We start from the raw sequence: 26,162 nt of genomic DNA, 5'->3' as shown, positions 1-26,162 counted from the left end.
CAAACCAGCAGCCAGAGGCAAGAATTATTTTTAAAAAGTATGGAGAGCATATTTTCAAAAACATGGCAGGCAACCTGCCTGCTGGCCCTGCCTTGCCTCTCTTCCGTGGGCTGGGGCTCCAGGCAAGGCATCAGCTGACCTCTAGCTTGTGGTAGACCTAGTGTAAGCACCAGGGACAGAGAAACCCAGACATCAAGATTCCCACAGCCGGCCTGGAGAGATGGCTCAGCGGTTAAGAGCACTGACTGTTCTTCCAGAGGTCATGAGTTCAATTCCCAGCAACCACACTATAATGTGATCTGATGCCCTCCTCTGGCCTACAGATATACATGCAGGCAGAGCTCTGTATACATAATAAAAAATAAATATATCTTTTTTAAAAAAATATCCCACAGCCAAAGACTATATGCACAGACCACCTGCCTGGGAATCTCTGCTTCCAGCGTGCTCACCTGAAAAGGCCCTGGCCAAGAAGCAGGGACCTGCCTAGCCTTGGTAGCCTGCTTCTTAAACCCAACACTGCCTACACATGAGAGTTTTGTTATGAGACCCAGTAACACAGGAAATGACACTCTGCATCTTCCAGAAGAATCCTCAGGGCATTGCACAGAAGTTCCCCAGCCCACTTTCCTAAAGAAGCTTCACCTTCTGGGATGCCTGGACGAAGATGAAGACAGATGTGTGTCTCACCATCAGCCCAGGTGCCCTGAGTTGGGCAAGCACCAGTTGGTAACAGATGACTACCAAAAAAGCGCATGCATCAGTTGGGTTTTCCACCAACCCAGGCTCTGGGCAAGGCTGGGTGGCCTGGCCCACTCATCCCACCCCCTGACTTCCTGAACACAAAGGCTGAACTAAGCCAGAACAGAGGGGAGTGTGCCTTCTCCTGTTCTCAGCCCCAGGGCACGGTGGCAGTTCCTTGGGATGCTATGAAGGTCACGCGGCCACCATTGTGACCTCCACCACACTTTCAAGGAACAGGCTCTAGATGTGGGCGCCAGCCTGCAGTATACGCAAAGCCGCCTGCCCTTTCCTAGATGGCTCCCTTCAGGCAAGTGGAAGTCAGAGCTGTGACCAAGGCAGCCATGTCTGTATCACCAAGGCAACCATATCTGTACCACCAAGGCAACCATGTCTTTACCAAGGCAGCCATGTCTTTACCACCAAGGCAACTATGTCTTTACGACCAGGGCAGCCATGTCTGTACCACCAAGGCACTCTGCACACTCAGTGGGTCTTTCAGTTCCTCCAGGGAGCTCTCAGACTTAAATACTACCTCCCCGGAGAGACCCTCTCTGACCAGAGCACTAAGTGGCCGAGGACAGTCCTCTCCAGTTTGCAGGCATCCAGGCCCTCACTGCACCTTGTAGCGTGTGACATGCATGCATGCTGGCTTTCCTTCACTTCCACAGGCACCAGTGGAGAAAGAGCAGAACCCAGCACAGGGGCACTGGGCAGATGCTCAGGATTTACTGAGCTAATGGATGAAGCAAACCGAGCCCTTATCTGTTCCTCCTTCCACACTTCCCACCTCAGGTTCTTCTCTCATGACCCAGAGAACTTCAGGGTCACAAGGAGCTTCAGCTGAGCCACAGAGATCAACAGAGGCTTCTAAAAGCACCAGGAAGTTGCTTGGCCCCCTACTGCATGCACGCCTTTTGAGTACCCATGTGTACTGCTGTAGGTATTGACATCCCAAATCTCTCCCTTCAAGAGGCCCATTTTTAAAAGAGACTGAATGCAAAGCCGACCAAAGGGAAGGCAAGCCTAACCATGGGGGTGGGGCGGGTCTCAGGGCATCACTGAGGAGCAGATGGAGTGGAAGAGGAAAGGCATCTCCACCAGCTCTTGGGGAAGGCCTTTGGCCTGTTGTATGCTGATTCACCTCTCCAGGGACAACTGGTGGCTTAGCAGAGTCCATTAGGTGTGCCCTGGGACACTGTGAGCAGTTTACAGGGCGGGGCACTAGGCACACTCAGGCCTGGAGGGGGAGGTGGTTAAAAAAGGCTGTGGAGGTGCTGAAACAGTTGGGGAGGGGGGTGGAACTCCCAGCTGGGAGTGATGCTCACATCTTCATGGATCTAGAGGGAGAGCCACCATACTGAACCTTAAAAACAGGTGGTTGGAGGGTACCGTGGGGTGGGGGAGGGGGGCATCAGTCTGCAGCTTGGCACCCTAAGGGGCCCAGACACCAGCCTGTGGGGGCCCTGCTGGGGAGACGCAGGCAACAAAGGCTGCTTTCTGAGGAGGCTCAGAGCAGGCAAGACAAAGCTCCTAGACAAACTCAAACAGCCCAACAGAACAGCCAGACCTGCTCCAGCACAATCACGCCCTCACTCACGGCTCCAGCACAATCACACTTTCACTCACAGCTCCAGTACAATCACGCCCTCACTCACAGCTCCAGGACAATCACACCCTCACTCACAGCTCTGGAAAGGGCCTGTTCTCTGGAGACTTTAGTTCTCCTGAGAGGAAGGGGTCATGGGCCTTGGAGCTGGGCCCACTTTGTAACCCCTTAGTCTGTCTCGGGTTCTCTCTCCAACACCTTCCCTGAAAAAGGGCTCGGCAGAAGCGCTGGGTACAGCCAGTTCTAGCAGAAAGGAAGAAGACCCTCAAAACATAGGTTTTCCCATGAGGGAGCTGCTTTCTAAAACGAACACTACTTTTTGTTGTTGTTGTTGTCTTTCAAGTCAGGGTTTCTCTGTGTAGCTTTGGCTGTCCTGAACTCATTTTGTAGACCATGCTGGCCTTGAACTCACAGCAATCCAACCTGCCTCTGCCTCCCGAGTGCTGGGATTAAAGGCATGCGCCACCACGCCTGGCTACCCAAATATTGCTTTTTAAAAGGATGGCTGCAGCATTCTCTCAGTAGTCAGTTTACCATGGTGAACGAAAACAACAGCCCTCCTTACATCCAACCAGTCAGGGACCACACAACAAAGTCTCCACCGAATGCCCCAAACCCACTAATTCATGTGACAGAAACAACCACTGGAGCCTAGGAGACCTAACGATTAGGAACAGGCACCCAGGGTCGTGAGCCCAGCAGTGCCTGGTGCCTGCCGAGTCCCCTAGACCTCACTATGGTGACAGAAATGCAAACCCAGAGCAGCATTTCTCACCCCTGCATCTGGCCAGGCACTGTGCAGTGAACACGTGAGTTGTGTCCCCTCCCATCCTGTCACCCACTGGAACTGAAACAGTGAAATTGTTTCAGAACTACAAGAAAAAGTAGACCGTCTGTGACCTCTGACCCAGCACCACACTCATCCAGCAAGGCACATCCAGGCAAGGGATGGGACATCCACCGTCAAACTGTCTTGGCCAGCAGAAGGTAACCTTAGGAAAAAGGAAAATGTCCCATCCTTTGATGAGCTGAACTGTACTGATATATATATATATACACACACACATACACATATATACACCACACACACAAAAACACATACACACACATATCAATGAATGAAATATATATGCAATGAAAGAAGCAGCACTGTGGAATATCTCCAAGACACACAGCCCCATGCACCAAGTGTACCATTGTCAGAATGGAGACTGGTTGCATGTTCCTCTTCGGTCACATCAACCCCCATGGAGACAGCCTGTTGAGTCCCCTAAGCAGCTGAACTCAGGGCTCAGGTTGGCTTTTCGCTATGTGCTTTAGGCCCTCTGAATTTTGCAGCATGTGCCTGTATTGTAAAGGGGTGCTGGGAAGGAAGGTGTGGTGGTGCACACCTTAAACCCCAAGGACTGAGAAGCAGAGACAGGAAGGTCTCTCTGTAAGTTCGAGGCCAGCTTAAACTACCAAGCAAATTCCAGGTCACCGTTCTGAGCGACATAGCCCAAAATGGCTTTGAACATGCTAGCAGCCAACCGTGAACGGATCATCCTGCCTCCGCCTTGAGAGGGGTGGGACTGTGGGAGCATGCGCCGCAGCGGCCGGGTTTATGTGGTGCTGAAGATGAACAGCCCTGAGGTGCTCTTACGTGCTAGGTAACGCAGTCTACAACTCAAGCCCTGAGTATTTAAAAGAGAGAAAAACCAGGCCGGGCGTGGTGGCGCAGGCCTTTAATCCCAACACTAGGGAGGCAGAAGCAGGCGGATCGCTGTGAGTTCCAGGCCAGCCTGGTCTACAAAGAGAGTTCCAGAACAGCCAAGGCTCCACGGAGAAATCCTGTCTCAAAAAAAAAAAGGGGGGGGGGGTGCTGGAGAGATGGCTCAGCAGTTAAGAGCACTGTCTGCTCTTCCAAGGGTCATGAGTTCAATTCCCAGCAACTACATGGTGGCTCACAACCATCTATAATGAGATCTGATGCCCTCTTCTGGTGTGTAAGTGTACAAATCTTTAAAAGAGAGAGAGAGAGAGAAAATCAGACATGCTAGCTAAAAATAGTAACAAGATTATTAATGAAGATGGCATTTTCACAAAGCACAGAATGAATTCTTCTGAGTGACCAAACCAAAAAGTGAGGCAACCTCCTTGCTTTCCTAATTTTCTCAGCTTCCCCAGTAGGAGGCTGCTGCAGCCTGACTGAGGCAGGAGTTGTAAGAGCCAGAGACGGGTGGTAAAGGGCGGCCAGCAGACAGGCTGGGCCCCAGTCTTCGGCCTGACCCAATGACCTGAGGTTTAAGTCCACAAGCCCCACCCTCTGGCAAGCCGGTCAGTTCACAGACCATCAGTTCACAGTTTAAGATGGTTAAGATCGCTAAGATCTTAGTGATCCAAGATCACTAAGTGTACAAAGGCAAACGGGCATCACAGGGACGGTCACTTGTGCATCTAGACACAGAAACCCAGGCCGTTTTTAATCACAGACTGGATGTCTGTCTGCTCCCACGGCAGGTCCAGGCTGCACATCAGAGCTGGAGAAAAGGGTTTATTGCATAGGTTACATTTTTCCTCTGCTGCTGTAAACCGAACCTGACTCAGAATGCGTCCCTCCTCCACAGCTCTGAGACTGTGGCAGAGCCCGCCACTGAAATACACAGAAAAAAAAAATGCCAGGCCACACAGACCAGCATCATTCACTACTGGTAAGGACAATCTTTTCTCCTCTGCAGACTCCCTAGAATTCCAGTCCAGAATACTAAGCTATTTCAGCAGAAAGCAACCTCCAGATGGCCTTGTTTTAAAGGATAAACCAGGGCCGGAGGCGGGTGTAGCTTAGCAGCACTTGCCTACCATTCATGGGCTCAATCTCCAGCATAGGCACTGCCAGGTACACTTGGGAATGCCTATAAACCCAACACTGAGGAAGAGGGCCAAGGCAGAAGGACCACAAGTTCAAGGCCAGCCTAGGCTACATAGTGAAACTCTTGTCTCAAATCAGTGGGATGGGGTGGGAATGTAGAGCCCAAGGGGAAGAAACAGGCCCAGAAAGAAGCCCCCTCCAGGACTAAGCTATTGTAGACACCAATCCCCAAACCCCTCGAACATCCTACACTACCACTGTCCTCCAGCCTGCTGCCCAACACCCAGCCTGGACTCCAGAAAGTGCTTGGTATACCTAAACGTCAGCAAACTCCTGGGTCTCCTTCTGAGACCCATCTAAACAGGTGAGTTAGGACACAGCTTGGTCTGAGATGTCCCCATGAAACATCTCCCCAAAAGCTGAGCTAGCCCCAGATGGCCTCCAGGTTTCTAGAGGACAAGAGCCTCCTGGACATGCAGCAGGGAGCCTCTAGAAAGGTTCAGCTTAGCCAGAAGAGGAAGAGACACTGAACAAACAAGGAGGTTGTGTTCTCCAATAAAGACTCAGGCCGAGCTGGGCGTGGTGGCGCACGCCTTTAATCCCAGCACTTGGGAGGCAGAGGCAGGTGGATCGCTCGAGGCCAGCCTGGTCTACAAAGTGAGTCTAAGACAGCCAAAGCTATCACAGAGAAACCTTGTCTCGAAAATCCAAAATACAATAAAATAAAATAAAATAAAAGACTCAGGCTGAGCTCACAGAAGCCTTCCAACTGGTAGTGCAGCGCCTCACAGCTCCCAAGTCTCCCGATAGCCGTTTCTATTAGAAAAAGCCTGCAAGGCACATTAAAATCTACAGTGGAAAGCTGGGTGTGGTGGCTCGCCCTTTTAATCCCAGCACTCAGGAGCCTGAGGCAGGAAGGTCACCAGGATTTTGAGGCCAGAACCAGCTAGAGGGAGATGCTGTCTCAAAGCAAACAAACAACAAAGCGGGCGTGGTAGCCCACGCCTTTAATCCCAGCACTCAGGAGACAGAGGTGGGCGGATCGCTGTGAGTTCGAGGCCAGCCTGGTCTACAAAGCGAGTCCAGGACAGCCAAGGCATAGCACAAAGAGACCCTGTCTCAAAAAACAAAATAAAACAATTACAGTGAAGACAGACAAGGCTCACCAAAGCTCTCCCACGACCTACAACTCAGGTCTCCCAGAAGAAAAAAGAGAGAAGGAGAGGCGATGAAAGAGAGGCTTAAACACCGAAGGCGGAAACCCAGCCCAGCCAGCTATCCTCAGCTGAGCACTCAAGGCCCCCTGCCCCCCCCCACCCCCCCCCCCCCCGGGAACCTTGACTTCAAAAGCCATTTGAGGAGGGATGAGGGGGCGTCTCAGTCCCTCCCAGGTTAGGGGCAGAGAGGCAAGTGGGAAAAGCTAATGAACTCAACCAGAGCGTGTCCCTGTCCTTGGGAGACAACTCAGAAGAGGAACAAGAATAAACAACGCTGTTGGAAACAGGTTGGTTCGAAGCCCATCGCCTGGCCAGCTAGAGGTCCCAGCCTATCAGGGCACACATTTAAAAGGCTGGTTTTTGCCGCCGGGCGTGGTGGCGCACGCCTTTAATCCCAGCACTCGGGAGGCAGAGGCAGGCGGATCGCTGTGAGTTCGAGGCCAGCCTGGTCTACAAAGCGAGTCCAGGACAGTCAAGGCTACACAGAGAAACCCTGTCTCGAAAAACCAAAAAATAATAATAATAATAAAATAAATAAATAAAAGGCTGGTTTTTGTACCTGCCTATGACACGTTTGGTTCCAACTACCTACGGAAAGGCCCTGCTCACTCCTTCAGGAAAACACAGAAGGTGGCAAGGGAAGGTGTCCTGAGAGGCAATTAGCAGCAGGCTGGACCCTGGGACCTTAACATGGGTGACTAAAAAAGACAGGCTCTGCTCTCTGAGCAAGTCTCAAGGTCTCCAGGGTGGACTATGAGCTCTAAAAGGGAAGGAGGCACATGGCCCCTGCCCCCTCTGGCACCCGCTTCCCTGTCTATAAATCAAGGGCTCATTAAGATGATCTCTTGTGGCCATGACAGAAATTTTACAAGGCCTCAACTGTGAACTAAATCCCTCATCCCAGCACAGCCAGGCAGTGCTCCTGGCACGGATGCGGCTCCAAACATTTGGAACAGAGTTCAAGTCATTTCCCAACGTCCCTGGCCCTTTTCCGTCAGGAACTCACAGCCGATTCACCGGCCATCAAGAGACAAGTGCTGCACCCCCAGCTTCTGAACGTCGAGAACAGGTCGATGCCCATTCACAACGTCTCTGGAGCCACTCAGACCACACCAGCACTCACAATAAACAAAACACAGTGGTGGGGTTGTGGGGGGGGGGGGGAGAGGCGGTTCACTATCTCAACAGTTCTTTAGTTAATAATGTGGCCACCAGGGGGCACTGCCCTGAAAGTAAAGAAGCAACAGAAAAACTCTTTCTGGTGTTTTCCTTAAGCTTCAGCGGCTAAAGCATCAAAAGCTATACAAGTATAAGACACCCACATTAGGATTCCTGCTGCTACGATGGCCCAGAGACCGTCTGCCCTCTCTCTGAAGCCAGTACTTGAGCACAGGAAGGCAACTAGACCTTGAATTCAAAAATCCTTCCTGAGAAATCAATGCTTCAAAAAGACTTCCCTGAGATGGCCTGGCACCCTGGAGTGCCCTGAGTCCCCCTGGCTGCTTTAAAGGGGGGGGGGGGAGCCTACAAGGAGGGCAAGCTAAGCTGCAGGTTCTGGCAGTGTGTGTGTTCCCCAACCCTTATGTCTTAGAAGGACTGGTTTGCCTCAGCTTGTGAGCTGCAGAACGGGACAGCACAAGGCCAAGGACAAGCCTCAGGTGTAGATAAAGGGTGACACAAACGCCTATCAATAAAAAAAGATGTAAGGGACGAACTAGGGTTTCCCAAGAACTGTATGGCAGCAGGAGGAGCTCTGGTCCCCTCACGTCAGCACTGGACTTCCAGAACATGTCAGAGGGGTTTCTCCAAATTTCTTTGCTGTCTAGGGCATCCGTTTCACAGTGTGTGTATTTGTGGTACAAACATTCAATTGTCCTTTAAAAAAAAAAGTTCCATAAGCCCTGTGCTTTTCCGAAGCTCTGGCTTCGAGTTCCTCTGGATTTCCTTGTGAATTCTGGGCTGCACTGAACACCCTGCCAACCGTGAAAAGCCTGCTTTCTCCTAAGAGGCCTGTCTGGGAGACTCGGCCAAACCCACAAAGGGACTAAAGGGTGCAGAATCAGGGCCCCTTATAAACACGCGCCAGCGTCATCCCATCCAGCTGCGATTAAAAAAAAAAAAAAAGGGCCCTTAAGGCTCGCCTGAGGCAGAGAAGAAGGAGGCTCTTGGACAGCCATGAGGGGGCAAGACAGTGATGCCAGGACGCCCTCTATATGCCAGCTAAGACTGCTACTAACCTCTGTGCACCGAGGGATAAGGAAAGCCAACTGTTCGATTCTCCAGGATTCCGGGGACCCACCAGGAGTGCAAATACGAGTGAACCCCATTCTCAAGAGTCAAATCTACCAAATGGAAACGCTACTTAACAAAAGGTTTCCGCCCCAAGTTTGCAAAAGGCTTCGAGGGCCCGGTTCTCTTTAGGCTTTTCATTGAGAAGCTGCTAACCAACAGCTCTGCAGAGAGGCAAGGCACACCTGACTCACACACTCAGCACTTCAGTAATGTATTAGGAACAAGATCTATCAAAGCCCCGGGTCTCTGCCACTGGAGCACCAGCTCGGTGAGAATGAGGTGGCCAGCCCGGTTGGTAGAAGGCAGTTCTACCCTACATGGGTCCACCCATCACTTTCTATGCTCTGCCACTCCTTGCCCCTGGGACCACAGGCAGGTACCCCACCTCTCTGGGGATGGGTGAACCTCTTCTCAGACACGTGGCCCAGAATCACCACTCTGGCTAATTTGCAAGGCTGCTGCGAGGCTCTAATGAGACAGCAAATCACCACAGACAAGCCAAGTATCCCTACTGTTTCAACTGGGCTTAAGCCGGGTGATTCGCTTCAGGAGCTGTGCACACGCGAGGCACGTAGTAGGCTCCACACAAACGCGGGTCCCTGCTCTACTAAGGGGAAGAAGAAAAACACACCGGTCCAAAAAGTACCCTCAAGCTCCTGACTGATGGCGTGGACCCCCCGATTTCCCGGGTCCCACCACCCTGGACGGCCGGGGATCTGCCGGCACGACCCCGGTGCACCTGAGAGCCGCGGTACGAGCCTATCGCCCACAGCGGCCAGGCTCCCCTCGGACACAGCCCGCGACCCCCCGCGGCCACCTTGCTGCTCCGAACCAGCCTCCGCGCGCGCCGCTCCTTCCTGGGTCGCCGTAGTCTGCCCCGCGTCCGCCGAGGGCAGCCAGGCTCCGGCCGCGGGGGGTCCCCAAGCCGCTTCCCTCCTCACCTGCACAGCTCCGCGAAGGCCTGGAAATTGAGCTTCTTGACTTTCTTCTCGCTCAGCCAGTAGCCAACTCTCTTCCCTTTCAGGAAGGTCTGCATCTTCTTCCTCCTCGGCCCGGGAGCCTGGGTCCGGAGGAAATCGCCCACAGGCCGAGCGTGTGAGGCCGGCGCGCGCCGCGAGCGTGCGGGCACCTCCTCCGGCGGCGGGGACGCGGAGCGGGCTTCAGCGCGCGATCCTACCGGGCGGGGCGGCGGGCGGGGCGGGCCGGGGCGGGGCGGCGGCCGGGGGCGGAGGCTCAGCGCGCCGCGCCACTGGCTGGGCCCCGCGGGTGGGCGCGCACCGCCGCCGCCCCGCCCCCTCCGCCCCGCGGGGTTCGCCCGCGCCGGGACGTACGGCCCGCAGCACCACGCGTGGCTCAAGGACTCTAGGGATCCCCGGGCTGCCGCCCATGACCGCACCCGTGCCTCGAGCCCGAGCAGGAGCACGCCCTCCAGCGGCGCCGGATTCCCCCCCCTCCGCGCGTGCCTCTCGGGCGCGCGTGGACCCCTCGGGGCGCGCGCCGCCGTGTCCCCCGCCCTCCCTGCCCCGGCGCCCGCGCACACTCGGGGCCTGGAGCAGAGCTCCCGAAGGAGGAAGCGCGGGCTGACGCCAGGGGGCGCCGCTGAGTCTTAAAGGCGCCGCCTCTAGTGGCGGGGTGCTGGATGGTGGCCAGTGCAGAGTGTGGGGTGAGGGAGTCGTGGTGTGGGCGCCTTGTGTCTGTCTTGGAGGGCGGCCAAACCACTGGGCTTCGTTGCTCCTTGGCAGCCCTGCGGGATTGCCCCCGAGGCAATTCGTTGCGATTGTACTGTACTGTCTCCACTGCTGCCCCAAGGTTCACACTCTGGGGTCCCTTTCAATCGAGGGAGAGAAGGGAAAGCACAGCAAGTGTGCACAGATCATCTTCAGGGGAAGCCTTCTCTTTGCCAGGTGAAGAGTCATAGTCGGCGGCGTCTGCCTCACTGCCTGGATTCACTGAGCCACCTGCCCTGCCCCGGCCTATGTATGGGTCGGTACTTAGAATTCCAGCCATCAGAATGATCCAGGGATAGGAAGGCGAAATCAGAGGCTCTCCCCAGACACAGACAGGAAAAATGGGTTCCCGTGGGAAAAGAAGAAACCTTTAAGATGGCTTTGAAAATAAAGACAATATTTGAAGGGCTGAGATGAGAAAAGGCTTGGATTAAAGGAGAAACGAAAGTTGTTGGTAGAATGGTAGGAACCGGGCCTTGACTGGACTTGGAGAAGTCAGATTGCCTCCTCTTTTCGCCGTAGAGCCTGACCTTGGGCGATGTCCTTGGGTCCCCTAAATTCAGTTTAACCAAGAATCCTGCTGAGTCAAAAAAATTCGCCATCCTTGACATCAGATCACCGAGGCCTGCCTACAGTAAGATCCCTGTCAAGAGGGGCTGGCAAAGGCACTTGTCAGGCCAAACCTGACAACTGAGACTCACAGGTTGGAAGGAGGGCGCTACCTCTCATGTTTTCCTTTGACCTACACTCCTGCTGTGACATATGCACACACAAATGTAAATAATAATAATAATCCTGCCAAGTAAAATGAGTGAGAATCCCAGGAGCCCTGGTGGTTTTTGCTAATTCTCCACCCTCACACCCACTCCGCCCCCTTGCCGCTGACTTCCCATCTCTCCTTGTAGCCAGCGTGGAGCTCATTTGCTTGCTGCCTGTGGAGCCTAGGTGTTGCTTTAAATAAGATCTAGTGAGTTTAACTTTTCTGTAGTTGGAGAAAAGGAGGAGAGGTTAGAAGCAGAGTACCCATGTGGTCCTGGGAAGCAGGGATTTTGTATCCTGGACGGTGGGAGCCAGAAAGCAAGGGGGAACAGCACCAAAGTTCAGCCCTGCGCAGGCCTCAGGAAGATTGCTTCTGTGGGAACATCATGGACTGAGGGAAGCCTAGGGCTGAGGGAAGAAATGGAGACAGGAGGTCTAAAGGGGGTCAAAAGAAAAGGCTAGAGAACAGACAGTAAGTGTCTCCCTGTTGGAGTCAACAGTAGATATCCCTGCACCCTAGCACGGGCTGTGAGTTTCTCAGGAGCCCAGCGTCTGGGTGGTTCAGGATACCTGCCGGAGTTTGTTCCTTCAACTGGAGCAGGGAAGCCAGGGTGTGGCCGGGTAATCGCTTGGAGTCCAGAAATGAGTAAGGCAGAGGCGCGCAAGCCATTGACTCCCGGAGCATGTGATGAGAGCCTTGTGAGAGAATGGAAGGGACAGAGGAGTCTGCCCTGCTTTGCTGTGTGCCTTGAGACTGTGGCATTGAAAGATGAAGGAGCTTGGGGTTGGGGACAGTTTTCTAGATTAAAAAAAAAAAAAACAGCCGGGCGTGGTGGCGCACGCCTTTAATCCCAGCACTCGGGAGGCAGAGGCAGGCAGATTGCTGTGAGTTCGAGGCCAGCCTGGTCTACAAAGCGAGTCCAGGACAGCCAAGGCCACACAGAGAAACCCTGTCTCGAAAAAAACCAAAAAAAAACAAAAACGAAAAAACATAGAGAGTGTGTGCACAGTGGTTCAAAGGGTAAAGAGGCAAGAACAATGGACCTACTTAGGAAAGTATGAGGCGATGGGAGACATAGCCAGGGGACTGGGGAAAGACACCAAGGACTGGCTCATGTGGTCGCCTCATGTGAGCTGGATGAAGGTCCTCTCTTGCCTTCCTCTGTAATATGGACAGGAAGTGCTCCACCTGGAGTTTCCTAGAGACCTGAATATGCTAGCAGGGACCTGGCCTTCCGGGCAAGAATGTGCAAGGCCCTACATGTCCCCAAGCTCACAGAAAACCTTTCCTGAGACCCAGCCTTGGGGCTGGTTTTCCTCCCCTAACCCTTTTTCCTTCTGGCCTTCTGAACTGCAACTAAGAAAGGCTTGTCCCCACTAAGAGTTCCAAAGTGATCAGGGACCCACTGATTTACTTGGTGATTTAGCAGGTCCCCACACAGCCTTTAGGGTCTCAGATCCTCTGTTCTAGTTAAGGACTAAGCTGTGTTCTGCCAAAGCACTTCAGGGTACGAAAGACTAACGGCTGTGCCAGCTAAAATGTGCCATGCACTGACAGGGAGACGGACAGGGTGGTGGTGCCCCTTGGGCAATGTCTTCAGGAAGACCTATTTTAAGAGTCTTAGTCCAGTGCCGGGCGTGGTGGCGCACGCCTTTAATCCCAGCACTCGGGAGGCAGAGGCAGGAGGATCGCTGTGAGTTCAAGGCCAGCCTGGTCTACAAAGTGAGTCCAGGACAGCCAAGGCTACAAAGGGAAACCCTGTCTCGGAAAAAAAAAAAAAAAAAGAAAGAAAAAAAGAAAGAAAAGAAAAGAAAAACCAAAAACAAACAAACAAACAAAAAAAACCAAGAAGAGTCCTAGTCCATTTCTGGGCACAGTGGTACATGCTTTTAATTGTAGCTCTCAGGAGGCAGAGGCAGGAGGATCACTGTGGGTTCAAGGCCAACCTGGTCTACAAGTCAAGTCCAGGACAACCAAGGCTACACAGAGAAACCCTGTCTCAGAGAAAAAGAAAAAGAAAAAAGAGTCCTAGTACAGGCCTTGGGATGTTTAGCCAGAAGATTTGAACAGCAGTAGACACCTTCGGGAGGTGATAATTGAATAAAAGTTCACCAAGGTGAACGAGCAAATGAGGCAGACACCTGACTAGGGTGAGGCTGAGGAACAGCAAGTCCCTTGAGGTGGGGCTTGGGTCTGGTGTTAGCAATCTTCCTTGAAGAGGCCAGCTGGCTGGAACGGCATGAGCTCAGGAGGGCCTGGCGGGGAGGGGACTGCTGAGTGACAGAGGGCCGTGAGCCTCCTCTAAATACAGAGGGAGTCCCACGGATGACAAGAGGACCTTATCCGGTTTGACTCACATCACTTGGCTGCTCTGTTGAGCCCCCCTGTCAGGGAAGCAAGAAGAGGCAGGGAGAGAGGAAAGCAGGGCGCTATAGCAGTAACCCAAGCCAGTGATGACTGTGGCACAGCAAGGAAGGTGGTGAGGCATGGTCAGACCGAGGGAGGAGCTGGATGGAAAAGCCAGTGGCATCCGCTAGGAGTGGTACGTGCGACTGCAAACGCGAGCGAAGGCCTAAATGGTTTGGATCCTGGCCCGAATGACTGCAGAATGGAGTCACCAGCTATGTAGACAGGGAGGCAAAAGGAGGCATGGGGCTTGGGGGGCTCCCCCCACCCCCCACCCCCGAGTCAGGAGTTCTGCCAGCTACTCGGCGGAGAGACATCACGAAGGCCATTCGACGAAGGAGGCTGGAGTTCTTGCCCGTGACTCAGGCCAGAGATAGCATCGGGAGGGGTGGTGTGAGCGTCAAGTTGTTACTGCGAGCCACGAGACTGGATGAGATCACCTCGGGTGTAAGAGCAAGCGGAAGAAAGGTCAAGGATGGAGCTGAGGGTCATGGTTCAGAGGCCGGGAGGAGCCGAGGAACCAGCAAAGCCGTAAAGAGAGAAAAGGGAAGCCAAAGGACTGTGTAGTCAGGGAGCTCAGCGGATGTGTAGTCAGGGAAGCACTTCTGCCACAAAGGGGTCACCAGCTGGAGAGCAAGAGCAGGACCGATGGTGACCTGAGATCCCTGCTACTACAGTCAATGCCAGAATGCTTATTGGTCACCCTTGGAAGGGCAGGTATCAAATTTTATCTCACAGATACGGTATTTAAAAAAGAAAAAACCTGCCGGGCGTGGTGGTGCTCACCTTTAATCCTGGCCTGGTCAACAAAGCAAACCCTACGACAGTCAGGGCCATAGAGAGGAAACCCTGTTTCAAAAAATAAACAGCCAAGAGAAGAAGAAAGACCTTTCAGGTGCAGCAGAAAGCCGGTGGCAGGCTGCCTTTGCATTGAAAGCGCAACGCTGAGGAGATGGCCCCGCTGTAAAGTGCTTGCGTCACAGGCATGAGAGTCTGAGTTCAGCCCCCAGCACCTACATAGAAAGCCAGGTGTGGTGAAACGTCCCTGTAATCCCAGGAGCCGGGAGGCAGCGGCAGGCAGCTCCTGGGGCTCACCGGCTGAAGTCCACCTAGCCTTAACTTGAGAGTTCCCTATTAGTAAGGGAACCTGGCTCAAAGGATTTGGATGGTGTTTCTAAAGACAATTTCCGGACTCTCCAGTGGCCTCCATACACACATACACACCTGCACACATACACCCACAAACACACACACACACACACACACACACACACACACACACAAAGAGAAAGAGCAGGTAAGATCGATGTGAGTTTGAGGCCAGCCTATCTACAGAGGGAGTCCAGGACAGCCAAGGTTGCACAGAGAAACCCTGTTTCAGGAAAAAAAAAAAAAAACACCCTCAGGGAACAACTGTGAACCCTGATACTTTTGTGTGAACAGAGATTGTCTCATTTCTGAAAAGATACATAAGAATACAGACTTACTGCCTATTTATTGAACTATTGAAATGCTTCGGAGCACTGCGAAGATGACTCGGTGGGTAAAGTTCTTAGCTTGTATGTAGCATGAGGACCTGAGTTTCCATCCCAGACCTTCATAAGAGCTGGCTGTGGGAAGGCGGCATCTGTAACCCCAGCTCCCAGGAGTGAAGACAAGAAGAGCCCAAGTTTGATTGACAGCCAGGCTAGCCAATTGGTGAGCTCCAGGTTCAGTGACTAGGCTCTACCTCAAAAATAAATAAATAAAATAAAAATAAAAAAGATGGAGAGTAATACCATCTAATGCTGGGTGTGGTGGCACACGCCTTTAAGCCCAGCAGTTGGGAAGCAGAGGCAGGTGGATCACTGAGTTCAAGGCCAGCCTGGTCTACTAAGTGAGTCCAGGACAGGCAAGGCTACACAGGGAAAGCCTGTCTCGGGAAAAAAAAAAGAAAGAAAGAAAGAAAGAAAGAAAGAAAGAAAGAAAGAAAGAAAAAGAAAAACAAAACAACAACAACAAAAAGACCATCTAACACTGACTCAGGCCTACTACACACACAAACACGCACACGCGCGCGCACACGCGCACGCACACACATGCACACGCACACACATAGATCACATACACATAAATACATAAATAAGTATAAATATGTATCATCATATATTATTAACATATATTAGAAATAGTTATAGCAAGGGAGGGACGCATGGCCATCGGAAACTGGGAAGGTCTCTAAAGGGCTGGGCACAGCATGAGTCCAGGACACAGCTACCCTGCAAAAGGGATGTTTACAGGAAGAGATCTATCTGAAGCACCCAAGAGTGTGTTTCTATACTTTTTTCCTTTAAAATGTATTTTATTTTGCTTTGTGTATAGGTGTGCATGTGTTCGCTTACACGTATGTCTGTCAACCAAATGTGTGCCTGGTACCCACAGAGGCTAGAAGAGAGCATCAGATCCTCTGGGAATGAATTTACAGACTACCGTGTAGGTCATAAAAAATTGAACCTGGGCCGGGTTCAATGGTGGCGAATGCCTTTAATCCCAGCACTCGGGAGGCAGAGGCAGGCCAATCGCTGTGAGTTTGAGGCCAGCCTGGTCTACAAAGTGAGTCCAGGACAGTCAAGGCTACACAGAGAAACCCTGTCTTGAAAAATCAAAAAAAAGAAGAAAAAAAAATTGAACCTAGGTACTCTGAAATAGCAGTCAGTGCTCTTAGCTGCTAAGCTGTCTCTCAGGCCCAGATTTTACTTTAAAAATTTTTATTTTTATTTTTATTTTATTTATTTTTGAGACAGGGTTTCTCTGTGTAGTCTTGGCTGTCTCTCCTGGGACTCAGGACAAGGAGGACTCCTGCCTCGGCCTCCCAAGTGCTAGGATTAAAGGGGTGCGCCACCAACCGCCAGCAAGATGTTACTTTTAATTATGTGTGTATATGGAGGGTGGACACTGTACTCATAGAAACCAGAAAGGTCACTGGATCCCCGGAACTAGAGTTGTAGCTGCTTGTAAGGTGCCAGGAACTGACCGTGGGTCCTCTGCAGGAGCAGCGTGTGTTGTTGACCTCTGAGCCACCTCTCCAGTCCCCTTGCCTTCAGAGGTTACAAACAATCCCTTGGCCGGCGGTGGTGGTGCACACCTTTAATCCCAGCACTCGGGAGGCAGAGGCAGGTGGATTGCTGTGAGTTCGAGGCCAGCCTGGTCTACATAAGTGAGTCCAGGACAGTCAAGGCTACATAGAGAAACCCTGTCTCGAAAAAACAAAAAAACAAAAAACAAAAACCTTGCCATCATCTAGAAGGTAACTGATATCACTGTGGTTGGAGTTGGTCCCTGTGTGGCCGCTGATTTTTTTTTCTTGGTTTTTCGAGACAGGGTTTCTCTGTGTAGCCTTGACTATCCTGGACTCACTTTGCAGACCAGGCTGGCCTCAAACTCACAGGTATCCACCTGTCTCTGCCTCCCGAGTGCTGGGATTAAAGGCGAGCACCACCACTGCCTGGCTTAGGCCGCTGATTCTTGAAGAGGTGGTGCCTAGTGGACTGTGACTAGGGCACTGACCTCTGAAGAGAATAATGTACCTTTCTCTTGACCCTCGTTGGTTTCCATAGGAATTGGCTGGACAGAAGACACAGCCCTGGCCCTGAACGTCTCCAGCTTCGTCTCTTCCTGTGTGGTCCCTCGCTTTCACACAGGCTCCCACCATGGTGCCGTCTGCCATGTTGTGATGAAGCCAAAGCCAGGCGGAAGCCAGTGCCATGCTTTTGGACCTCTAAAAGTATGAATCAAATAAGTTTCTTTCCCGATAAAGTGCCCAGCCACAGGTATTTTGTAATAGTAACAGAAAACGGATGAGTACATCAGATATCCCTGATCGCCTTGAAAAGGTCCCATTTGTGCAGGCCAGCGCCCAAACCTTCCCTTGTGTGCCATCTCTCATGGTGTCGTCTCCCGACTTCCTCTGATTGAAACCAGTTCTCCTGATCTGCCTGGCTGGTGTTTCCTGGCGCTAGTTAAGCTTCAGTATCCCCGCCATTGGCTCCAAATGGGAAGTTGGAGCTAAAGTCTTAGGTAGAAAGAAATTAAAGGCGGGAAGACTGCCTTTAGCATAATATCCACAGGGAACGCACGAGGCCTGGCTGTGCTAAGATTTTGGTAGGTAGTGCTGGAAACCCAATCCAGGGTCTTGACCACCGAGCTTCCTCTCTGGCCCCTCTCTAAGATGTTTGCATATATGCCCATCCCATAACCACAGATTTGCAGCTGCATACCTCTTCTCTGAATGGAAAACAACATCAACCCTATTCCAAAGACACAGATGATTTGCTTTCTTCTGTACTGCAGGCAAGTGGACCTTTTGCACCATAGTGTCTGCGAGATACAACCATTACAGTCTTTTTTTGTTTTTTTGGTTTTTTTATGGTTATTTGAGACAGGGTTTCTCTGTATAGCCTTGGCTGTCCTGGACTCATTTTGTAGACCAGGCTGGCCTCGAACTCACAGCGATCCACCTGCCTCTGCCTCCCGAGTGCTGGGATTAAAGGCGTGCGCCACCACGCCCAGCTTACAACCATTACAGTCTTATTTCATTCCATGAATATGTCACACTTTTTTTTAAAATATTTTATTTAATTTTAATCTATGTGCATTAGTGTGAAACTGCCAGATCTCGGAATTACAGACAGTTGTGAGCTGCCATGTGGGTGCTGGGAATTGAACCCGGGTCTTTTGGAAGAGCAGGCAGAGCTCTTAACCACTGAGCCATCTCTCCAGCCCCCCCCTTTTTTTTAATAATTTATTTATTGTATTTGCATTGGTGTTTTGCCTGCATATATATCTGTGAGAGGGCGTTGGATCTTCTGGAACTGGAGTTACAGTTAGTTGTGAGCTTCCATGTGGGTTCTGGAAATTGAACTCAGGACCTCTGGAAGAGCAGCCAGTGATCTTAACCACTGAGCCATCTCTCCAGCCCATGTCACATTTTTATAAATTTTTTTTAGATTCTTAAATTTTATTTTATATGTGAATGTTTTGCCTACACACACACACACACACACACACACACTTACACCATGTGCATGCCGGAAAAGGCCACCAGATCCTCTGAAACGGAAGTTATAGATAGTCAAGAGCCATCATGTTGCTCCTGGGAATCAAACCTGAGACCTCGGCAAGACAAGAATGACAAGTGCGTTAACCGCTGAGCCATCTCTCCAGCCAAACGTCCTATGTTTCCCTGCTGACAATAGACTTCCTAATGATCTAAACACTGATAGATAATATTGCCTAAGTTAGTGATTTCCTTGAAGGTAGCAAGACAGGGCAGACACTAAAGTCATCCCTGAAAAGAGTCGGGCAGAAGAGACTTAAAAGGACACTGGGAACCCAGAAGGAGAAAGGTGAGTTCATTCAAGAGATGATCGTTTAAGGAGCTGGGAGGTGGAGGTGCTCGCCTAAGTTTGAGCCTCGGAAGCCTGCTGGTGTTGGTCTGATTCACTCTGTGTTCAGAGGCTGCTTTCTGTGCCCTGAGATCAGGTTGCAGTCCGGACAAGGGCACTGTCATGATTATTGAAGAATCTCTTGTATCAGCCTGTGTAAAGTATTGCCCCCCCACCCCCAATTATCTCTGATTGGTTAATAAAACTCTGAATAGCCAATGACTTGGCAGAGGAAATAGGAAGGCTGGACTTCCTATCCCAGCGAAGGTGGGAGAAAGAGAGGAGGTTGCCATGAGGGAGTCGCCGAGAGAACAAACATGGAGCAGAAGACCAAGCAAGACTGAGATGGCAGATAAAAGGACGCGTGGCTGGGAGGTGGCCTGGCTGGTATAGGTGGGTTAGAATAGGTCAATATCTGTCCAGCTGTAGTGCTTTAAAGCTTATTAATAAACCTACCAGAGGGCTGGAAAGATGGCTCAGTGGATAAGAGCACTGTCTGCTCTTTCCAAAGGTCCTGAGTTCAAGTCCCAGCAACCACATGGTGGCTCACAACCATCTATAATATTATCTGATGCCGTCTTCTGGCATGTAGGTGTACATGCAGATAGAGCTCTCATACATAAAATAATAAATAAAATACAAAAAAGCCTACTATATCTCTGTGTCAATTATTTGAGAGCTAGTTTGAGTATTAGAAAAGACCTGTACTGAAACCTTAATTCAATAGAAGCCACATGGTAAAAGGAGAGAGCCAATCTTTTTGTTTGTGTGTTTGTTTGTTTGTTTGTTTGACTTGCTTTGTAGACCAGGCACCTCAAACTCACAGTGATCCACCTGCCTCTGCCTCCCGAGTGCTTGGATTAAAGGCATGTGCCGCCACGCCCGGCTGAGAAATCTAATCTTGCATTGTGTTCTCTGACTTGTACTCAGTGCACTGTGACACACATAGCACACAATAAACAACTGTACATTTTTTTAAAAAGTGATTAAAGAGATGTTCATTTAGGGCTGGGAATGTAGCATAGAGGTAAAGTGCCTATGTAGCTTATGCAAAGCCTTGAGTTCAATCCTCGACTGAGAGAGAAAGAGAGAGGGGGAAGAGATGAGATAAAAGAGAAAGGTGAGGAGACACTTAAACATATGGAGTCGGTGGGTAATGGTGGCACACGCCTTAATCCCAGCATCTGGAAGACAAGAGGCAGGTAGATTCCTGTGAGTTCCTGGGCAGCCTAGTCTACAAAGTGAGTTCCAGAACAGCCAGGGCTACACAGTGAACCTTCTCTCAAGAAAACAAAAGCAAACAAAAACAAAAACATGGAGTCCATGGGGAAGGGCTCAGAGCAATCCTCTTTCTTAGACCCTCCAGGGGAAGAAAGGACAGGCTCAGAGACCCATGGCAACGAAGCAGGGTTTTAAAAGGGAGCTTTTGCAGCAACTGCCTTCTATACAGGCCAGTAAACAGAGGTGGAGAGGGGGAGCCTGCCTCTGGGGGAGTCTGTCAGAGAGCTTGCCACACACAGCCCTGCCTGCCTGCCACCTGAGCATGACAGAGCCTGGAGCTCAGAGCTCAACTCGCCTTTTACCTGCTGGTTCTGCTCAAACCACTGCTTTCAGCCTGAAGCCACTGTGGGGACACAGTGAGCAGACCTGGCAACGGGGAGCGCTCTCCATAAATGCCCCTCTGTAATTGATATCTGTCCCCAAAGCCTGGGAAATATCCCTCGCAAAGCCATCCTTTCCATCTGTGCCAAACATTTAGTGACATTCCTCTACTCCTCTGTGGTCCTTGGAAAGCACAGCGGCTGACTAACTATATTAAGAAATACCAACTACTGCCTACCCTCAGCCAGCCCCTTGGGCCTTGGTGACGTCCACCCTATGGGGTCATGGGGAAATAGTCTTCTGGTGGCCTCTTGGATCCTAAATTGCTTTTCCTGGCAGAGCCCTGCCCTCGAGCTCTGCTAGACCCGACCATTGCAGTTTAACTCCCTTTATGAGATATTTAGATCCAAGGGAAAAAAAATGGCGGGAGCTCACAGCCCATGGCCCTCACTGAGCAGAGCTTTAATTGGTACCTGCAGGGGTCCAAACAGTATCCACTTCTGGCTATATGGCTCAACCACCATGCTTGGACACAGGACGGTGAAGAAAGGAAGGCGGTGTGCACACACCCAAGAGCTGTGTCACTTCACTTTATTGGGACTGTTGTCACACTGTGGGTTTGGGGACGTAGAGGGGAGCACAGTGGAAGAGTTGTATACTGAGCATGTGGAAGGCTCTGGGTTCAACCCCCCCTAAACAACCACCTGCAGCCACTTCTGACCCAGTGGGGCCTGTGATGGTTAGTGTTCCCCATCAGCTTGAATGGCCCCTGAGTCACCTAGGAGAGAAGCCTTTAGGCGTGCTGGCCAAGGGTTATGTTGATTAGGTTAACTGAGTCAAGAAGACAACACACCCAAAATATGGGCGGAACCATTCCGTGAGCTGAATAAAAAAGAAAAGAAATCTCCATAGGCTCAATAAAAAAAGAAAAGAAAAAAGAAGGCTGTCTGGTGGTTGGGCATACCTTTAATCCCAGCACTGGGGAGGCAGAGGCAGGCGGACCATTATAAATTCAAAGCCGGGGCAGGGTGCTGGAGAGGTGACTCAGAGGTTAAGAGCACTGACTACAGCCGGGCGTGGTGGCGCACGCCTTTAATCCCAGCACTCGGGAGGCAGAGGCAGGTGGATCGCTGTGAGTTTGAGGCCAGCCTGGTCTACAAAGTGAGTCCAGGACAGCCAAGGCTACACAGAGAAACCCTGTCTCAAAAAACCAAAAATAAATAAATAAATAAATATTCTCTGACCTCCACACACATGGTATGGCATGGCATGGCATCCATCCATATCTGATATAAGTAAATAAATAAACAAATAAATAAATACAACATCATCGTTGTTGTTGTCATCATAGTTAATAGTCAAGCAGTTGCTTGCCCAGGATATTTGGTGGGCGAACTTGATTCCGTGACTACAAATGTTAGGAGTGTCTGGATGTGTGAACCATGACAACATTTACCACAGAAGGAAGGAAGCCTTAGGGCTTACCTTTGTCATTGACACAGCATCTGTTAGTCCCTCTCGAGCCTGGGCCCCTACCGGAAACACACAAGCAGCTGACTGACAAAACCAAACGTCAAACTAGAGAGAGAGAGAGAGAGAGAGAGAGACAGACAGACAGACAGACAGACAGACAGACAGACAGACAGACAGAGACAGACACAGGGACAGAGACAGAGACAGAGAGACTTAACCCCCAAGCTATGGGCTCTCCTTTGCAGGAGAGAGAGAGAGAGAGAGAGAGAGAGAGAGAGAGAGAGAGAGAGAGAGAGAGAGAGACAGAGAGACAGAGACAGAGACAGAGACAGAGACAGAGAGACTTAACCCCCAAGCTATGGGTCCTCCTTTGCAGCATCCACAGGGCTCATTTAGCACATGTCTGTGGAGGGGCTAGGTCACACTCTGGAGAGGCCAAGAAGGAAGACGCCATCTTTAGTCTCAAGAAGCTAAGGGTCCAGGAGTAGGGAGTGGCGAGAGTCAGGCCAACGGCTTCTGGGCCCTATGGTAGGTACCCTGAGGTTGGGGTAGTGGGGCTAGGGACCTTAAGAGCAGTCATAAGCACTAAGATTAAAGTGCTGTGGCCCCGCTGGCCTGGAACGCAGGCCTATGTGTGGGTCTCAGCTACCGATCACCAACTGCTCTTGTTCGCAGATCCTGGTAACTAAAATGACCTTGTGAAATGTTATTTTCAATTCAGTGGAAAGCAGGGGAGAAGGCAAAAGCAGCAAGGCGGGTTTCTGGGCAACAGCCAGGAGTAGACTCAGGGTTCCGCCTGACCAGAGGAAAAGGAAGATTCTGGAAGCCTTTCGACATTTTTCTCTCTCTCTCCTGCTTTTGTGCACATGTGTGGGATGCTGGAAAGCTACTCCAGGGCCTCAGGTGTGCTAAGCACACATTTTTACCCTGGCTCTGGTTTAAATGTTGATGACAACACATTCATTAAAGGCTGTTTGCAAAAATGGAACTCTGAGAGTAAAATTTACCCAAAGTGATCACAGTTAAAAGAGTTCTGCCTGGCGTGGTGGCGCACGCTTTTAATCCCAGCACTCGGGAGGCAGAGGCGGGCGGATCGCTGTGAGTTCGAGGCCAGCCTGGTCTACAAAGTGAGTCCAGGACAGCCAAGGTTATACAGAGACTCTGTCTCGAAAAACCAAAAAAAAAAAAAAAAAAAAAGAGTTCTTCCTTGTGGCTTTTTTTTTTCTTTTTCTTTCTTTCTTTCTTTCTTTTTTTTTTTTTTTTTTGGTTTTTCTTTTTGTTTTTTGTTTTGTTTTGTTTTGTTTTTGAGACAGGGTTTCTTTGTGTAGCTTTGGCTGTCCTGGACTCGCTTTGTAGACCAGGCTGGCCTTGAACTCACAGGGATTCACCTGCCTCTGCCTCCCAAGTGCTGGGATTAAAGGCGTGCGCCACCACGCCTGGCTGTGGCTTTTCTATTAAATAGATAATGTATCTTTAATCTTATAGCCTGCTTCCCCTTCTTGTCAACAGCCCTTACATGTCTCCTGTGGTTTTCTGTTTTGTTTTCTTTCTTTCTCTCTTTCTTTCTTTTTCTTTTTGTTTGTTTGTTTGTTTGTTTGTTTGTTTTGAGACAGGGTCTCTCTGTGTAGCCTTGGCTGTCCTGGACTCATTATGTAGACCAGGCTGGCCTCGAACTCACAGGGATTCACCTGCCTCTGCTTCCCAAGTGCTGGGATTAAAGGTGTGTGCCACCATGCCCAGCCTTGTTTTGTTTTTCAAGACAGAGTTTCTCTGTATAGCTCTGGCTGTCTTGGAACTTGCTCAATAGACTTGGATGGCCTTGAACTCACAGAGATCCGCTTCTCTGCACCAAGACCACCACCACCTGGCTCATTTCCTGTGTTATAACAACCTTAATAATCATTAGCTTTAATGGGTGCCTAATATTTAGCCTGACAATGAATTGGGTCGTCACCTTCACCAGTCCATGCATAGTGAGCGCGCTGCTTATTCCTGGTATTTTGATGTACTGGAATTGTGTAAGTTAAGCAATCGTTTGCAGCTCAGCAGAGCTATGTAAGTGTGTGTGGTCACTCGAGATAGTGTGGGTTGGGCATCGTGGCCTGTATAGGTCACCTATGACTCCATTCTTGGAAATGGCTCCTCCTGTGTGGATTACAGGGTCAAATTCCAAGTCATAGGTATTTCCCAAAGGCTCAAAGTGACGTTAACTTCCTGGGTGGTGAAGTCTTTGCAGCAGTAACCACTTCCGCCTTAGTTGCTTTGGGAACAAAAGAGGCTGTGTTTTCATACAGAAGCCTTGGGGTAGTAGCCCCACCTTCTTTGGCAGGTACTCTGTCCCTTTAAAGCCGATCTAGGTCTCTGGCCATATTTATGTGCAGCCCGCAAGGTTGTAGATGAACTCTGAGAAGCAAGGAATAATTCTTAAGCTTGAGTATATCCCAAATGAGATATAGGCACACGGAAAACACTACTGTGAGTAGGAAATTCAGATATCCTAGTTGTTTCTGGCAACCCTTGTCTTGAAGAGACCCCAGCCAACCTCTGAAATCTTAGTGTGACTTTTGTCTGCCACCTGGAATCCATCCCTTTTCCCCTTTTGGGAACAGGGTATTCGTGTCTACTGGGTCCCAGGGCACAGTCCTCGATGCCATATTAGGAATGCTGGGCATGGCTTATCTGAATTGGCCTGTTTTTTCTCCTGGGTGAAAATACTGCCTGCTTATATTAGTTATTAAAGCTTTGCTTTTTTTTTTTTTTTTGAAGAGACAGAAATATCCAGGCAGGCCCAGCCCCAGTAGACTTGGAGAAATAAGTCACAGAAGCGTCTTCCCTGCTGTCCCTTGGAAAGCCACCAGCCAGGACTTGGAGAGCCACTCAGAAGAGAAGGGAAAGCCTCTTGGCCTTATGAAACATGCAGGCTGGACTGCTGGGAATGTCTAGGGCCATCTGCCCCACATCCTGGTGACAGAAAGAGCTTTAAAGACCTTACTAAACCTCACTGGACTACTTTCCCTGACTGGACACCTCAGCTTTTTGCTTCTACCAGGACAACCCATTCTGAATCTACTTCCTTGGCTTCTAGAAAGTTCTTCTTCCCTTTGTGCCCCACCCCTGGTTGGTTCCTCCAGGGTGGAATCAGATCTTTATACTTCTAACGTGAGGCTGAGGGCGCCATGAGGAGCAGAACAGCTAGGGTGTGGACAGCGGCCTGGAATCTAGCCAGATCAGGGGCGTGACCAGCAAGCCCTTGCTCTGTGCACAGTTCTATGACAGCCACCTCCAGCCTTATCTCTAAGGTCACAATATGCCATTCCTACCTTGATGTTGCCCCTCAAGCTCACTCACAACAATCTCCAATATACTGTGAGCACACCTGGACACACCTGGGCGCACCTGGACACACCTGGCAGACCCTCCTCGTTGTCTCCTACTGGAATAGATTTGCAGTATTTGTGGCTTGCAGGCAAACTACATTTCTGAGCAGCTCTCTTGCTTCGTCAGCAAAGCCACTGACGTTAAGTGACCTTCTCAGAGTCACAGCCCAGGATTGAGGCAGAGTTAACGTGTTGAATGCAGACCTCCTGAGGACACCTTCCTGCCCACAGTATAACCAGATGGTGCATACGGTCTTGGCCTCTGCCCGTGGACAGTGAATGCCTCAGGCATTGTGCTTGAGTGTGTGACACCGAGTCTTGGTTCCCTCATCTGTAAATGGAACATGGCAATACCGGACTGCAGGCATTTCCTGAGGATGAAATGGGATTGCTCATTGCAGTGTGTGCACTGGTGCAAATGCCGGTAACTATTACCACAACCAAACTAAAATATGGTGTGAGTGAAAGGGAGGTGAAGTCAGTCAGCCTGTGGGAAAATCCCAATACTATATATAAAGTTAATAGGTGGGTTTTATTTATTTACTTTTTTTAAAGTTTCTTTCTTTCTTTATTTACTGCATTGATGTTTTGCCTGCATCTATGTTTATGTAAGGGTGTCAGATCTTGGAGTTACAGACAGTCATGAGCTTCCATGTGGGTGCTGGGAATTAAACCCTGGTCTTCTGG

The 26,162-nt window shown here is 50.6% G+C and overlaps 1 protein-coding gene across 1 annotated transcript in view; it reads right to left on the bottom strand.

Moving 5' to 3' along the window:
• Window positions 1–9,900, bottom strand: part of ITPK1 (inositol-tetrakisphosphate 1-kinase) — a 139,656-nt gene extending 129,756 nt beyond the window's left edge. Inside the window, exon 1 of the mRNA XM_084792476.1 lies at window positions 9,649–9,900. Coding sequence (XP_084648602.1) covers window positions 9,649–9,743 — 95 coding nt within the window. The 5' untranslated portion in view covers window positions 9,744–9,900. The remainder of the gene's footprint in view (window positions 1–9,648) is intronic.
• Window positions 9,901–26,162: the final 16,262 nt, after the last annotated feature.

The sequence above is a fragment of the Acomys minous genome (genome assembly GCF_964271855.1).
Source record: "Acomys minous genome assembly, chromosome: 8".
Classification (NCBI taxonomy): domain Eukaryota; kingdom Metazoa; phylum Chordata; class Mammalia; order Rodentia; family Muridae; genus Acomys; species Acomys minous.
Note: the sequence above shows the minus strand (reverse complement) of the source record. Positions and strands in the feature narration are given on the sequence as shown.